This window comes from Contarinia nasturtii, unplaced genomic scaffold (assembly GCF_009176525.2).
Source record: "Contarinia nasturtii isolate CC-2019 unplaced genomic scaffold, AAFC_CNas_1.1 Cnas_scaffold_1037, whole genome shotgun sequence".
NCBI lineage: Eukaryota > Metazoa > Arthropoda > Insecta > Diptera > Cecidomyiidae > Contarinia > Contarinia nasturtii.
In genome coordinates, this window is record NW_022198383.1 from 3,955,635 (window position 1) to 3,970,238 (window position 14,604).

At 32.8% G+C, this 14,604-nt stretch overlaps 2 protein-coding genes and 1 long non-coding RNA gene across 4 annotated transcripts; 1 reads left to right on the plus strand and 2 right to left on the minus strand.

Annotated features, from left to right (window-relative positions):
• The first annotated feature begins 5,866 nt into the window (after positions 1-5,866).
• LOC116344290 lies at positions 5,867-7,438 on the plus strand. The gene is made up of 3 exons (XR_004201398.1): positions 5,867-6,067; positions 6,992-7,107; positions 7,255-7,438. It is a non-coding gene; the product is annotated as an uncharacterized LOC116344290 (long non-coding RNA).
• A 386-nt stretch (positions 7,439-7,824) lies between these two features.
• On the minus strand, positions 7,825-11,283 carry LOC116343671 (venom carboxylesterase-6). The gene is made up of 10 exons (XM_031771876.1): positions 10,851-11,283; positions 10,142-10,288; positions 9,788-10,059; positions 9,659-9,729; positions 9,144-9,346; positions 8,872-9,037; positions 8,620-8,798; positions 8,394-8,550; positions 8,198-8,333; positions 7,825-8,123 (listed from the first exon to the last, which is right to left on the minus strand). Exons 1-10 carry the CDS (start codon positions 11,064-11,066, stop codon positions 7,916-7,918), a joined length of 1,755 nt encoding a protein of 584 aa, XP_031627736.1. The 5' UTR covers positions 11,067-11,283; the 3' UTR covers positions 7,825-7,915.
• Positions 11,284-12,611: 1,328 nt separating this feature from the next.
• On the minus strand, positions 12,612-13,947 carry LOC116344360. Of its 2 annotated transcripts, XM_031772855.1 has the most exons (3): positions 13,848-13,935; positions 13,698-13,752; positions 12,612-13,643 (listed from the first exon to the last, which is right to left on the minus strand). In XM_031772855.1, exons 1-3 carry the CDS (start codon positions 13,881-13,883, stop codon positions 13,348-13,350), a joined length of 387 nt encoding a protein of 128 aa, XP_031628715.1. In that variant the 5' UTR covers positions 13,884-13,935; the 3' UTR covers positions 12,612-13,347. The 2 variants fall into 2 exon arrangements, with proteins under 2 accessions (XP_031628715.1, XP_031628716.1); XM_031772856.1 differs by having other exon boundaries at positions 13,698-13,947.
• Between the last annotated feature and the right edge of the window lie 657 nt (positions 13,948-14,604).

Consider the following 14,604-nt stretch of genomic DNA (forward strand, 5'->3'; position numbering starts at 1 on the left):
CAGAAACATATGGCAAAAAATTGCCAGACACCATCAAAGAAGCAAAAAATCTGTAATTTCATGTGTTTTGTTGCATATTTATTACCCAAGAACTTTTTTTCGAGACATACATTAGTATACATGTCATTTTATTTCATTTGAATCCTAAAAATAGCATGAGATGAACATAAACAAACAACATGCAAAAATACCTTTCAAAATGTTCGTTTACAGTGAAAAATAAAACCATTGTTTATATCAACCAACATTCTGATACGGTTTCAATCAAATGACTTTTTGTTTATGCTCTGTTGAAAAAGGCGTAATAAGTGAATTTATTGATTTAAGCAAAGAAATGTGTCGCATTAAATATTATGATGCGATGAAAGGCGTTCATTTCTTTTTGAAATGCTGAAACTCGTTGCATATAACATGATCTCATTCCATATTTGTTTGAATAAAGTCGTCACATATTTACAGAAGTAATTCTGTGTTGTATTTGGTAATAAATGGGCTCATCGAAAAAAACTGCGAATGTACAAAAAAGTGCTCAAATCAAACCCCTTATATATTGAATGCTCTTACGTTGTTTATTTTCGTTTTTGCCGATTTGAATTTTGCGAACCACTGTTTTGGTGTTTAAATGATTTCAGCTCCGAACAATCGTCAAACGGATGTTTTATGAGTCATCATTTAATCGTAATGAACATCTTACTGTTGCCTTTTTCTATTTCTTTTTCCCTTTTATTTTTCTTTGCTGAACGAATCCATTGTAAAATAAATGCTGCGATTTAATTTTCTCTTCTGGTTTTGTCCAGATACTTTGATGCCATGTCATTTGTTTATATGTAAAAATTCGTATTGTTTCAAATGCTGCTATGGTCATCATTCTAAAACATTCTAAAAGAGTTCATATGAAGATGTGATGTGTGATGTTGTTCCACTGCAACAGCATTGAAGGACTGACTGAAAAGAGCATTGATTCAAGAATGATGTTGTTTATATTTCATCAAAAAATGCTATTGTCATCCTTTCTTCTGCCGAGAATCTTGTTGAAATTCTTCACCGTTATGTTCTGCCATTGAAAAATGTATTAGTGTGTCATTTGCTGTCGAAATGCATTCCTTCTAATGAGAGAATCGATCATTCTTGCTTGATATCAGCTGGGAAAAACACCTTCTCAACTTAAGATAAATTTTTGTTTTCGTTAGAAGTATAAAGTATTCATGATGATTACATCCCATCGAACTTCAATTCTCAGCCCAAAATACTGGCACGATTTGCGCAAAGAAGCAATGGACATCTATCGAAACGACAAAGCCGAAGAAAATGGTGCTACCCAAACTATTTTGATTCGTTGCAATTACATCACGGAAAACATGACAAATGGACACCAAAATGGATCTCAACGCCAGCGAGATGATCGCATCCCTTTGCCGAAGAAGAAAAAGAAGAACTTCGATCATACGCAAACCAAGGTCGATCGGGCAACTCGTCGTACAATGCGTTGCTTAACAGAGTACACATTGAATTGATACCCAAAACCGTAAGTTTCTTATTGCATACATTTTCGAAACGGTCCATTGCATTTCACATCCAATTTCATTGTGATCGTTTGTTTTGTGTCTTTATAGTGATTTCGCGCTACAACAACTTGATGGCAATGACGAGAAAGTATTAAAACTCAACTCGAAAGGGAAACTCGAAAAGTGTGTCATTAAAATACTTGCATAAATAAAAAGATTCTTGATCAGAATTCAGTTCAAGCTCAGTATCAATGGCATTTTCAATTCAAAACAATTTTCTCGTGTAGATTTCACAGTTGCCTGCAAAGTGTGTACATATGTGGAGGTGCATTGTAAGTAAATTGACCATTCAAGCGGAATTCTAAAACTCAAAATTAATATTTTCAAAAAAAAAGTGAAATAGTTTGAAGCATTGTAAAAGGTAACATATGAAAAAAATGTCGACTGTTCGTCAGATAGTCAAGTTTATCGTTATACTTTTTTGGTTTTTGTTTCTTTTTTTTCTGTTTCTTATTCGGAAGTCACGTATCGAATGTCGTTAGCAATAAGGTAAACAAAAAAGTCATTTCATTATGGCTCATGTTCGCATCGGAAAATTGTCATTGATTTACGTGAATTTATCAAATAAATAACCGTGTTTGGCTTTCTTCTTTGATTTCCTTTTGATTATTGAACGATTTGTCTGCCATTTGTATATAATTCGATTTAAAATAATTGATAAACGCATGTCAAGCACAATTGATAGAATAAGTGTCATTTTAAATGTTCATGACTCAATCGATGTACACAAATTCGATTTTTTGATAAAAACAAGAATGCTGACTTTATAAAATGGGTATTAATGAAAATTGACACCGAATGTTAATGAAATTGAGAGTGCAAAGAAAATATGTAACATAATCCGAAATACTGAATTTACAGAAAACTAAAGACAAAATTTTACGTGAAAAAATACATTTTTCAAGAAAAAAAGAGAATCATTTTCGACCGTATAAAAGGGAGTGCGCAAATTGAATTCATCACGAGATCTCTCATCGAAACCATAAACGATGGAATCACAACAAAACAAGGACGCCAAAATGGCCGATCGTAAGTATATATTTTTTTAAAGGCTTTTGGTAATTTCCGTTGTTTCAGCGTCGAACAATTTAAAATTGATTGACCCTTTTATAATAATACGTAGGTTGCTCCATAATTTTTTTTAAAATGGTACTTATAGTGTTGCCCGATGTAAACCATTGTCATATTCGTAAAGTTTGATGTTTTGGTATGTATTCGTGCCCTGAACCTTTTGTCGTACGAACGCTATTTGTATTGTTTACAGTGACTGGTAAACTGCGACTCAACAAAAAAATGAATTTTACACGTGAAGATTTTCGTAAAATGATTTACTACGATTTTCGAAGTAAATTATCTCAACAACAGTGTTTCGATCGACTTCATTTGGCCTTTGGCAATGAAGCACCAACCCTTCAGACAATTTATAACTGGTACCGAGAATTCCGTTGCGGTCGTAGTTCGCTCAAAGACGAGTTTCATACAGGTCGTCCAAAATCGGCTGTTGTGCCACAAAACATCGATGCTGTCAGAAAACTGATTATGGAAGATCGTCATGTGACCTACCGTGAGATTGAGGCATCTTTGGGCATTTCATCCCACAGCATACATACAATTTTGCATGAACATTTAGCCGTAAAAAAGATTTGCTCTCGTTGGATCCCACATAAATTGACCGATGAACAAAAAATGGCTCGTGTGAGTTGGTGTAAAGAAATGCTCAAGAAATTCAATCGTGGTGCTTCAAAAGACGTTAATAAAATCGTCACTGGTGACGAATCGTGGATATATGCCTATGAGCCCGAAACGAAACAGCAGTCTGACTGTATGGGTCTTCCAAAATGAAGATAACCCAACGAAAGTTGTTCGAGCAAGAAGCACTTCGAAGCGAATGGTCGCCTGTTTTTTCGGGAGAAGTGGTCATGTGGCAACCGTTCCACTAGAGGATCGTAAGACCGTCAATTCTGATTGGTATACCACCATTTGTTTGCCCGAAGTGTTTGGTGAAATAAGAAAAAACAACCACCGTCGCAAAATAATTCTTCATCACGATAATGCGAGCTCTCACACATCTTTTCAAACTACTCGATTTTTGACCGGTCAAAACATCGAACTGATGGGTCATCCACCGTACAGTCCTGACCTGGCACCCAATGACTTTTTTTTGTTCCCAAGCGTGAAGAAAAAACTACGTGGTCAACGATTTTCGACACCAGAAGAAGCAGTTGAAGCGTTCAAAACACACGTTTTGGAGATATCAGTTTCGGAGTGGCACGAATGCTATGACAAATGGTTTCATCGAATGCAAAAGTGTATCGATCATCTCGGGGAATATTTTGAAAAACAATAAAACCATTTTCGACAAAAAACAACTGTGTTATATATGTTTTTAAAAAAAATTATGGAGCAACCCTCGTATCATTTATTTTTTCTTAGACGTGAAAGCCAATAAACAAAATCAACTAAACCCGAACCACAAGTCATCGGGACCAGGAAAAAACTCCGGCTACTCTGGAACCGGCACGAAAGAAGATTTGGTCAACCACGACAACCAGTTGAATCCAAACAATCCCGAATACAAGGGAAAGAAGTAAAAAAAAATGAAATTAAAATTTCATGTACATCCAAAAAATGTAAAACAACGAAAATGCATGACATTGTTGTGTCATTTTCATCAGATTTTTATTTCTTCGAATAAATGAAAATCGGCGAAATCTATAAATGGAGTGTTTTTATTTAAACTATTGTGAAACGCAAAATGGGTTTCTCTCTTTATTTCTGAAAGTTTTTGTTTTTTCTTTAAGTTTTATAGATTTTCAGATCAATGAAATTGAGCATTCAATGTTTCAAAAACAAAGGTATTTTTTCGAGTGCTTTTTAAAAAGTCTTTATAGAGAATTAAAATCGTATCGTTATAGAGAATCAATACTTTATCAATACAATTTCGTAAACTTAATTATTAAATTAAGATTTCTTCATTGGTTTGGTGATTTTAGCTTCAAAACGCAAAAAGCAACTTCGTTTATCTGAAAAACGATCGAACTGACAACTGAATCTATGGCCATTTCGATATAACTGCTTCAAACTTCCAAAACTCAACAAAAATATTGTGACATTGGTTTATGAACTTGTACTAGTTTATCAAATTTTCTGTCGGTTGGTCTCTTATCTTTCAATGGATAAGCTTGTGATAATGGGTGCTGATAATGATGAATATATTTCAAGCACGCAAAAATTAAATTTAATTTGTGAGTGAAAGGTATGATGTTCTTAATATGTTTGACAAATGTATACAATTCATTTGCATTAAAGCTGTTTGGCCGTCAAGGACCAAGAGAGATGAGAGGACAAGAGCAGCACGAACCATATAAGTTTCAAATACTGTGCGAATTATTTTTATTACGTTTGTTTCTCAAAGTCAAAGCAATAAAATTGCATAGTATAATTGAATGATCGATAAATACGCAGACGTGCCAGAATATTTCAAGAACTTTTTTCAAGTCCTTTGATGGCTACAACATTCATTTTTGCGCAATAATCACTTTATACGATTCATGCAATCTAAGAAAGATACATTGAGAAATAAATAAGAATCGGCTTTGTATACTTTTTGAATGTGGTTATTTTTAAATCGAAATGTCTAGAAAGTGTTTATAACAATACCACATACATATACTACGTATTATTTAGTATATACAATATAAGCGTGTTGCTGAGAGTGAATTGCGTCTCCAGTTCTTACTTATGGACGCTTACGTCAGGAAGAGCAGGAAGTGAGTACACACTAAATAAGTGCGACGAGTTTGTCCTTCTCGACAAGTGCACACATAGAATGATAAATATAGTTCTACATAACATATTTGAATTTCACAACCGATCCAACGTATGTCATCATTTGGAGAGTATAAGAGCCAGTGTATCGCAAGTGTAAGCCATCAGAGCCTTCGAAGAAAGCAAAGAGCTAGTTTGAAAGCAAAGTTATCATCAGAAAGCAAATAAAGACCAGAACGACGAAATAATGGATCGTGGACAACGTAAGTTTAAGACTTTTTATTTCGTTGATTATTTGTTTGATATTTTCTGTGATTTTAAAATTGTCTTCCCATTTTTTTAATACAAATTGATTAATTGATTGTGAAATTTTATCTATCTTTCAGAGGGAAACCGCACAAACCAGTGCAACCCGACGCACACCCCAAGTGGACCAGGCCGTAATGCCGGATACACAGGAACCGGCACGCGTTCTGATTTGTCTAATCATTCAAATCAATCCAATCCAAACAACCCATCATACCAAGGAAAAAAATGAATCAGCAAATGCTGCGTCTCAAAATAATCCAAACATCAAATAAAATCACACATTGTGTCTTTATTAATTAACTGTTGGATAAATAAAATCACTTGGTGAAATTCAAAAGACATGGAAACTTGGTGAAATTTTGTGTGTGTTATTTTTCAGTTTTGAAGTGTGAGAAGTCGTGCAGATATTACAAATTTATTTTAAAGTAAGTACTTATTTCTCTCTCAGTGAATTTGAAAAAGTTTCGTACTACTTTACAAAATGACAAAAATTGTCCAAAGAAGAAATTGTTGAAAAAATAGCAATGAAATAGAAAACAAACAAAAAATGAAAGCAAAAAAAAGGTTAATTAGAAATATGTGATGTAAGTATGTGTTCAACGCTCTACAATCTTTTTTTTAGTACGCAACACTGAAAATATGATCATTGTTTTAGCTTTTAGATTTAGATTTGTTTCATGAGATTGATCGCCAATTGTGTGAACAAATATGACATTGTTGAAATGAAACGTTTGAAATATATTTGATTTTGCGGCTTAATTAAAATGCTATTGATAATTCTTATAAAACTCCATGCGTTGCTGTTTCTATCATTTATCATTTGATTGCGGTTTAAATGTCTTTGAGCATTATTATGCATACTTGATAAATCGTTGAGAGTAAAACTGTGTTGAAATGCTTTTGAAAATATCCAATATTTCATTTATATAATATTTTATTGACAAAAAGTGCTGACAATTAAAATCGCTCGAATTAAGAATTCAAATATCGTCAATATTTATTTATGGTCGACAGTCTATATTTATTTATAAATGATAAATAAGGAAATATAAGACTTTTTTAATCGCACTTTTTTTTACTATCTTATTTTGAAGAATAAATCAGTTGACTAAAATATATTTGCCGATATAAAAGAGAAAGTCACGTTAAGTTCTGATTCATACTCCTTTTGAAAAGCTAATAAGAAACAACACGGATAAAATGGATTCACGTTAGTGATTTTTTCTTTGTATAATTTTTCATTTTCTTTCATTTAATTTTTTGTTTAGAAAACACCCGAATAATTTACATTGTGCACGTGTTGATCTTATAGACTTTGTTTTCAACTATTTTTTCTAATTTTGGTATAGGTCACAACACATCCAACCATAAAGATGACGAACCAACAGCGAATCATAAAGAAAAAAGTCGCATAAATTTCCTTGTAATAGGCAATAATATACCTAGTAATATACCTTATCGGAAGGTAGTTATCAAGACATACTTACTTAAAAATTACTATTTCATTACTCTACAATTTCTGATCCATTCCTTCAATTCATTTTCCATTCTGTTCCATTAATTATTGATTAATTTCCATTTTTTCCCATTCTTTTCTTCTGATCAACTCTAGGTAGTTATAGCTCATAGGTCAAGAACGGAACAATGTTCAAACAACAACAACCGGGAACATAACATCCAAACGTCTCCCAATCTCTTCAATGCGGACTAAAATTAAAAAAATGAAGTTTGCAAATTAATTTCATTTGAATTTTAAATGTGATCCGTAGACATGTATGATTTTCATTCGAATTATACTTTTGCAATAAAGAACGACAACCAAAAATAAAAAAAGAACTGTGTTTTCATTGAATAATCTTGTAGTTTACAGTTTCCAATTGTGTGTAAGAAAAAATGTCTTTAGTTATTAATTACAATGTGTGCTAATACAACGAGATGTTCTTGTATTGTGCATTTTAATCTTGAATTTCTCTTCAATCGCAAAAGGTAATATTGATAGATTTTTTTGTATGGTGATGTAACTTTAATGAAATCTCGGAAAAACCCTTACTTTTTTTTCTCGGATAATCAAATATGAATAAGTACAAACCTCTTTAAACTATAAACTTACTTGTTCAAACATTTTTTTAAAGATCGGGTATGTGACGCACTGAAATTCAATCAACTCCACAACAAAAATATATTTTCAAGTCTCACAAGGCAAAATTCCCAATTTTTTATTCAACAACACAATCAATTATTTCAAACTAAACGGTACAAATATTCTAATTCGTTCACAATTCATCTTTTTCAAAAATTCGTGTTGGTAAGTGTGCACCGATCTGTCTCCAGAAGTTAGCACGATCGTGGAAAATTCCGTCAATCTCCATGCCAATCAATGATTTTCCATTGTGGTTTGAGTTTCCAATGCGGTAATATTTTAATGGGAATCCATTAGCTTCTTCCCATTTCGGTAAATCGCTTGAGTCAGGTGTTGGATTTCTACAAATGATTACAAAATAATTTTACGGATTTTTTTTCATTCATTTAAAGATGTTTTCATTATTCTCTCTTACCCAGTACTGGCAAAATTAACCCATAGTTGAGTGATTGCTTTTCGAATTTCCTCATCCTCTTTCGTCGGAAGTGCACTGATGAACAGTCCATCAGCAATTGGGAATAGATATTGCAGCTCTTCAGCATGACTAACTCCTAAATAATTAATAAACACAATTTAAAATCTATTGGAATTTATTGCTGAATTCAACTTACCCCAATAATTCTCTTGTCCACCTTTAAATATTTCGGTGAAACTGGCTGATCCTTTGTGTGTGAATAAATACACATATGTTGGCGCAATATTTTCATGTGAAAGTCGTAATTCCAAATATTGATCCATCGCTTCTAAAAACCAGCCATCTGTGAACAACTGCAATTTAAAAAAAATTAGACCATATAAAAATCTACAAAGATTCGACTATCAAATGAGGGCATTTACATTTGTGACATTTTTCTGCTTTTCTCTCGATAAATCATTTGCGAAATAATATTCATTGATTTTCCTCGTTATCCATTCTTGAACGAGTGTTTCGTGGTGATCATAATTTAATGCAATTGGTAATACTGAACTGAGATTTGTACTGAAGTCATCGAATAATCCAGGTAAATTAAACAGAGCTGAAAACAAATGAAGAAGAATTTCAATTAAATAAATTATTTGAAAAGAAAATTTGAAATATTTTCGTCTTACGAGCTGATTTCATGGCGCCTTCGTCAAAGGTTAAACCCGTCATAAATGGAATTTTCAATGAATTTTCATTGTGACCATCATCACGAGGATGTTTTGTAATAAATGCTCCAGGTATATCTGGTTCAACCACGGGTGGAAAAGGTATCATCGGGTCAGTGTCCCACATCTACCAATAAAGAAAAAATCGGGAAAATACATGTCAAAATATCTCCTAAATAACATTTTTTAATACAAAAACTTCTTTTGGAGAAGCGACTCTTGATAAAACCTACGAAGAAATCATAGAATGCTGCTGTAACATTTTCAGCCGAAACTGATCGGAGGCAGTCTAATGTCTTTGGCCAACTTTGTGGTGTATAGCATTTGAATGACTCAGCCAATTTAATTGCGCGACTCCTGGCAACACCTTTATGAGCTGGTTGTGACCAAGCTGCTAAATTTGTTCCGGATTGTGCAATCGCTTTGGAGAATAAGCCTTTAAAACAACGTAGAATTTTAGAATAATTAAAAACTAAACTCAATATGGAAAAAAACCACAAACAATGATGACATAAACACGGTGACATATGCGGTTAATGTTCATTAAAATAAGACAAACCACAAAAATATTTCACTATTTCTGACACAGTTTCTACGCCGAAAAACAAATTCTACACATTTTGTGATTTGTCACTATTAAACAACACTCAAAGAAATTTGTATATGATATAAAGATTCGAAGAACGTAAAATTTTAATTATGACCCGCACTATGATACATTTACGATTTTAATGTGTATTTTGTTTACCTTTTGCTAATGGTGACATCATCAAATACGTTGCACTCGCCCCACCAGCACTCTCCCCGAAAACTGTTACACTAAAATTATATTTTTTAAATTTTTCAATTGATCGAATATTTGGAGTATAATGTTTACCTTGCAGGATCACCACCAAATGCTTTGATATTGTTTTGAATCCACTTCAACACCAAAACTTGATCTTTCAAACCGAAATTGCCCGGGCAATCCTCTTGTTCTGAGCTCAAAAATCCGAGTGGTCCGAGACGGAAATTGGCTCCAATATAAATAACATCATAATCCAGCAAATAATCGGGTCCGTAGAATGGTCGGATTCCCGAACCACATTGAAAGCCACCACCGTGAAAGAATACCATCACAGGTAGATTACTAGTTTTATTTCGATCGTACTGTGAAAGGAAGGAATTTTGAAGAATTGGCACTTAGTTTTGAAGAAAATTGATGAAATTTGCAAACAAACTATATGCTAACCGAATGTGGTGTATAAACGTTTAACGCTAGGCAATTTTCGCTTCCTTCTATTTCATGATTGCGGCGGAATGGATCTCTTTGCACACAAATTGGACCATCTTTGACGGCAAAAAATTCACCTTCCCACTTCTCGGCTGGTTCTGGCGCCTATTTGTAGAAAATCGTTTTAATTTTTAGACTTTTTTAAAATTTAGCGTCACTATTATGAAAACTTTCATTTTTTCATCAATTAATGTTTCATTATTATTTCATTTTTTCTGCAACATATTTTGTTGCCAAAGTGTGACATAAAATGTTCTGAAGAATTAATAAAATAAAAAAAAGAAAATTAATAATAAATTACACAAGTGCCTAATTACATTTCTTTTAAATAAATTCTGAAGAGAATTCAAATTTTTAAAGTTGCTTCAATTTATTTTGAATATTTATGTCTTTAAGTCCATTTTATATCATTTAAATGTTTTCACGTTGATTTTTTATTTTGACTTTCTTTGTCTTTTTTATTCAAATGTAGTCATGAGTTCTGAGAACACTAATAACAAAAATTTAAAAAAACCATTATAATACATCAAATCTTTAATGGCACGATAATTCTGTGAAAAAGTTCCAAATTTTGTTGTGATTAAAAAACGATTAACGTCACAATAATCACGATATAAATGGCTAAACCGGAAATTTTGCGAAATTTATAAAAGAGAACATAATTTACTTTGAAACGAAGATGACCAACTGGTGGCTTAGCATAGGGAATTCCCAAGAATGCTTTTATCGGTCTTCCTTCATGCGATCGTAATTGTCTTCCAACTAATTTACTACCATTTGGCAACGTGATTCGTAATTCATTCGATGTACGAGCGGATATTGAACTAATAATACTAAAAATCACAATAAAACACACAAACCAAACCGACAATCGTACATTCATCTTTGGGTCACTTTTAAAACTTGAATTACGTTAAAATTAAATAGTTTTCATATATTTTAACTCTAGCAATTTGGTTTCGCTAATTTCTATGTTGTACTATGGTATTTTATGTTGTAATAAATACACAATAATAAAATATAATGTTAGACGTAAAAATGTACAAAAACGTCCATAGAGAATGGACTTGGACGCTATTAAAAAGTGCGACCAACCGACACAAGACCTAATGATAAAATAACACAGACTGCAACAACATTTGGAGATTCGATATTTGTTGATTATAATGAAATTGGTGGGGAACCCTCACGTGTGTTTTAAAAATAAGTTTTCTTATGCAAACGGTAGAGCAAAACAAGTTTAAGCATTCGCAAAAAGACGCAATTTGAATGTTTACGTTTATTCACCGATATTTCAAGAGAAAGCTTAAAAGGCGGTTTTTTTTTCTTTGGAACAACACGCTTTTGATGTAAGTATAGAATTTGTTTTGATTTATGTTGGCATCGAGATGACATTATAGTAAGGCCATAACATTCCCTCTTTTTCGGAACTTGAAGAGTTTTGCGTTACCTTCTATCACCGTCTAGCGAATATTTCACGGTGTGTTTTACCTTGCGAGCATTAGTGGCATCTGGTTATTTGCCTTGTGTAATAATATGACTTTGCATTTTAATTATTATAATTTGTACACAAAATCATCAAATAACGCGATGTAAAACCTTACTAGTTTGCTTGTAAACAAAAAGTCATTCACATAAATCGAATCTTGTTCATATATCTAGTTTAAGATATAAATTACTTCATTAAAATTGGTTTCACTTTTTTCTACTCTAATGAGCAATTGACACATTGGAACACTTTTTATTCACAGTTTTTTTATCATTCATAAATTCCTACAGCAGCTATGCGATTAGAAAAAAATCGCATTTTTATTTCCATGCTAATTGAATGATTAGTTTTTAATGGACGAAGCCACAATCATTAATTGTGTTTTTTTTGAATTTCTGAATAATTGATCATGTCGCTACTGAAATGTAGTTATAAATGATTATTGCAAGAATTACTGCTTTTTTCTTCAAAATGTTGTTCACGATATTTGAATTTTTATTAAAAAAATCATATTTGACTTTTAATTACGTGTTAATCGCAGATAATGGTCAAAGTCGTGCATAGTTTTATTCTCTCCATCTTCATTATCTTGAATTTTACTTCGTGCCATTGGGTGATGCACTTTGCATTTCCCAATAATTCCTGATTTGACTGTGACTCCTTTGGGTATTTACATATTCCTGATGACGTCATCGTAGCAAACATGTTTCCATAACACATCAGTGAAGAAAAAAGTACCGATGCAATTTTACGATGGTTTTATTTACCTCTTTTGATTATTATATTCAATTGCTTTAACCACATAAATAGTTAATGAAAACATAACTTTATGATGCAGTAATAAATGTTAGTACTTGATATAGTTGACATCGTTCATTATTTATTGCAAAATTATAACATGTTTACATTTTCGTTCTAAACACATTTTTTTGTGTTTCATTTTTTAGGTGTTTGAAGGTTTATTGCTTTAACGTTTCTTGAACTTTTTCTACTACAAAATTAGGTGAGTGAGCACTTAGCGTTTGAAAATTCTCGAATTGGAAGAATTTGATATAAACGAGTTTTGACATGTTTGGTAGTTTTTCAAGCACCACTTTTAATGCAAAATTAAGTGGAGGTAATCTGTTTTTTTTTTTTTTTGCAAATAATTTGCGTTCTCTATTCATTAAGCATAAATCCAAAGTAATAAGCGAATCTTTACGCTTCTAGCTAATAGCTAGTAGCTGTATGTTGAATGGCATTTCATATCGGATGGCATTGCTCTCCTCTCCATCACCTATTGCTTTGAATAATTGCCGCTCAAATTACATAACAACTTTTTTGTACGGAAGAGCATCCATAAAAAAAGCAAAACCGGTGAAGGCCGTTGCAAAGAGAATATCGAACGGAATTAAATTATGCGACGTCATTACCAAATAACCACAATTCGATTTTCTTGTAATAAGACCTCAAATATCACCGTGTTTGCCTACATTTTTATAAATAAAATAAAATAATGAGCTATGGTCTAGTCTATACTGTTGCGTATTTACACTAGTATTTACATCACACAGATCGATTTGAATATAGTTTTGTAGCTCGTTTTCATTATAATGTGCCTTACATTTTCAGATTACCTTCACCTTAACCTTTTCGTATATTTTTTTTGGTAATGAAGTTAACTATTGTCTATATGTCAATTTTGATGGCGCTCCCAACTCTCTGCTACGTGATACAAATAACGATCATTTTTACTGTTTTCAGCTTGCGAAAAACCAATTGATTGATGCTGTTTTTCCCATTCTTCAACAACGCGGTATATGTATCGGTCATTGTCACTTGTCTCAGTCTGTGAAAAACCAGCGCAGCTCTGTTCTTTTTCCAACGCATCAGCCACACTCAACAAATATTGATCATTGCTTGTGTTCGCTTTCGAGAAACTAGATTCGGCGGATATACGGGTGGCATCGCACTGTTTTTCACAGGTTTTTCCTGAACAAAAAATGAACATGCAGAAATTGTGAAAGAATAAATTCAGATAAATACCTTCTTTGCTCGTTGCCATTTTTCTATTCTTTACGTCACTTTTGATTTGTATCGTCTTGCAAGGTGGGTGATTTAATGAGTCATTTGAAATAATAAAAAATGGTATTGATTATCTCGTATAATTTGATGGAATCAGTACTTAAAACGTACATGCAATACCAAGTTGTGACTAAGTGTGTTGCGCATGCGGTATGCGGTGAACGCATCGAATCAGCATGTAGGCAGCAATGCTGTACAGACGCTGCAAATATCAAACCATCACTCTATTGAATATATCGAGAAGAGAGTATGTTATTCAGCGCTTATAGCTGAGTAATGTTTGAATAAAAACCAGACACACAGCGTTCCGAAGGGGAAATGAAGTGTGTAGCACACGTATCTCGGCTCACGCATACATTCAAAGCTATCGAGTATTTTTATTCTATAGAAATATTTATTGCAATATAATTAGTAAAAAATGAAAGTCTGATAAAAACATACTCTCCTCTCGATATTTCCAATAGCACTGAGAAATAATCAAAGAAAAATGAATAAAACTAGATTTTAAACTGACTTTGCACCGTCCGAAAAAGTCATAACACTTAATCCATTGCAAAGGCCGTTTAAAAAGGCTCCATCATATCGCGCGATTCATCTGAACGCGCGTTCCATCTGAACGACAAAAAAATATAATATTCGATCAATGTTTTCTTTAGAGCCAAAATATAAGTCAATCGAATGCACCTGCCAACATCAGCGAATGCAAGTCATCGCCATCAAAAGGAGCCGATAAACGACACCAAAACAAGTAGCAAAACAAATCCAACGGAAAATGCATTCAAAAACGCAAATACGTCATGACGATATCGGTTATCTTGATGTAGAATTCTATATTTCAACAATACGAACAAATGCAATTTTCTTTCCA

Coding starts and splice junctions, on each gene's coding strand:
- LOC116343671 (XM_031771876.1), bottom strand. CDS start 11,066: ATGAATGTACGATTGTCGGTTTGGTTTGTGTGTTTTATTGTGATTTTT. Junction 9,038..9,143: donor CAGCATTCTATGATTTCTTC/GTAGGTTTTATC, acceptor CTTTATTGGTAG/ATGTGGGACACTGACCCGAT. Junction 8,551..8,619: donor AGCAGAAAAATGTCACAAAT/GTAAATGCCCTC, acceptor TTTAAATTGCAG/TTGTTCACAGATGGCTGGTT.
- LOC116344360 (XM_031772855.1), bottom strand. CDS start 13,883: ATGCGCAACACACTTAGTCACAACTTGGTATTGCAT. Junction 13,753..13,847: donor GTCACAACTTGGTATTGCAT/GTACGTTTTAAG, acceptor CCACCTTGCAAG/ACGATACAAATCAAAAGTGA. Junction 13,644..13,697: donor AATGGCAACGAGCAAAGAAG/GTATTTATCTGA, acceptor TTTTTTGTTCAG/GAAAAACCTGTGAAAAACAG.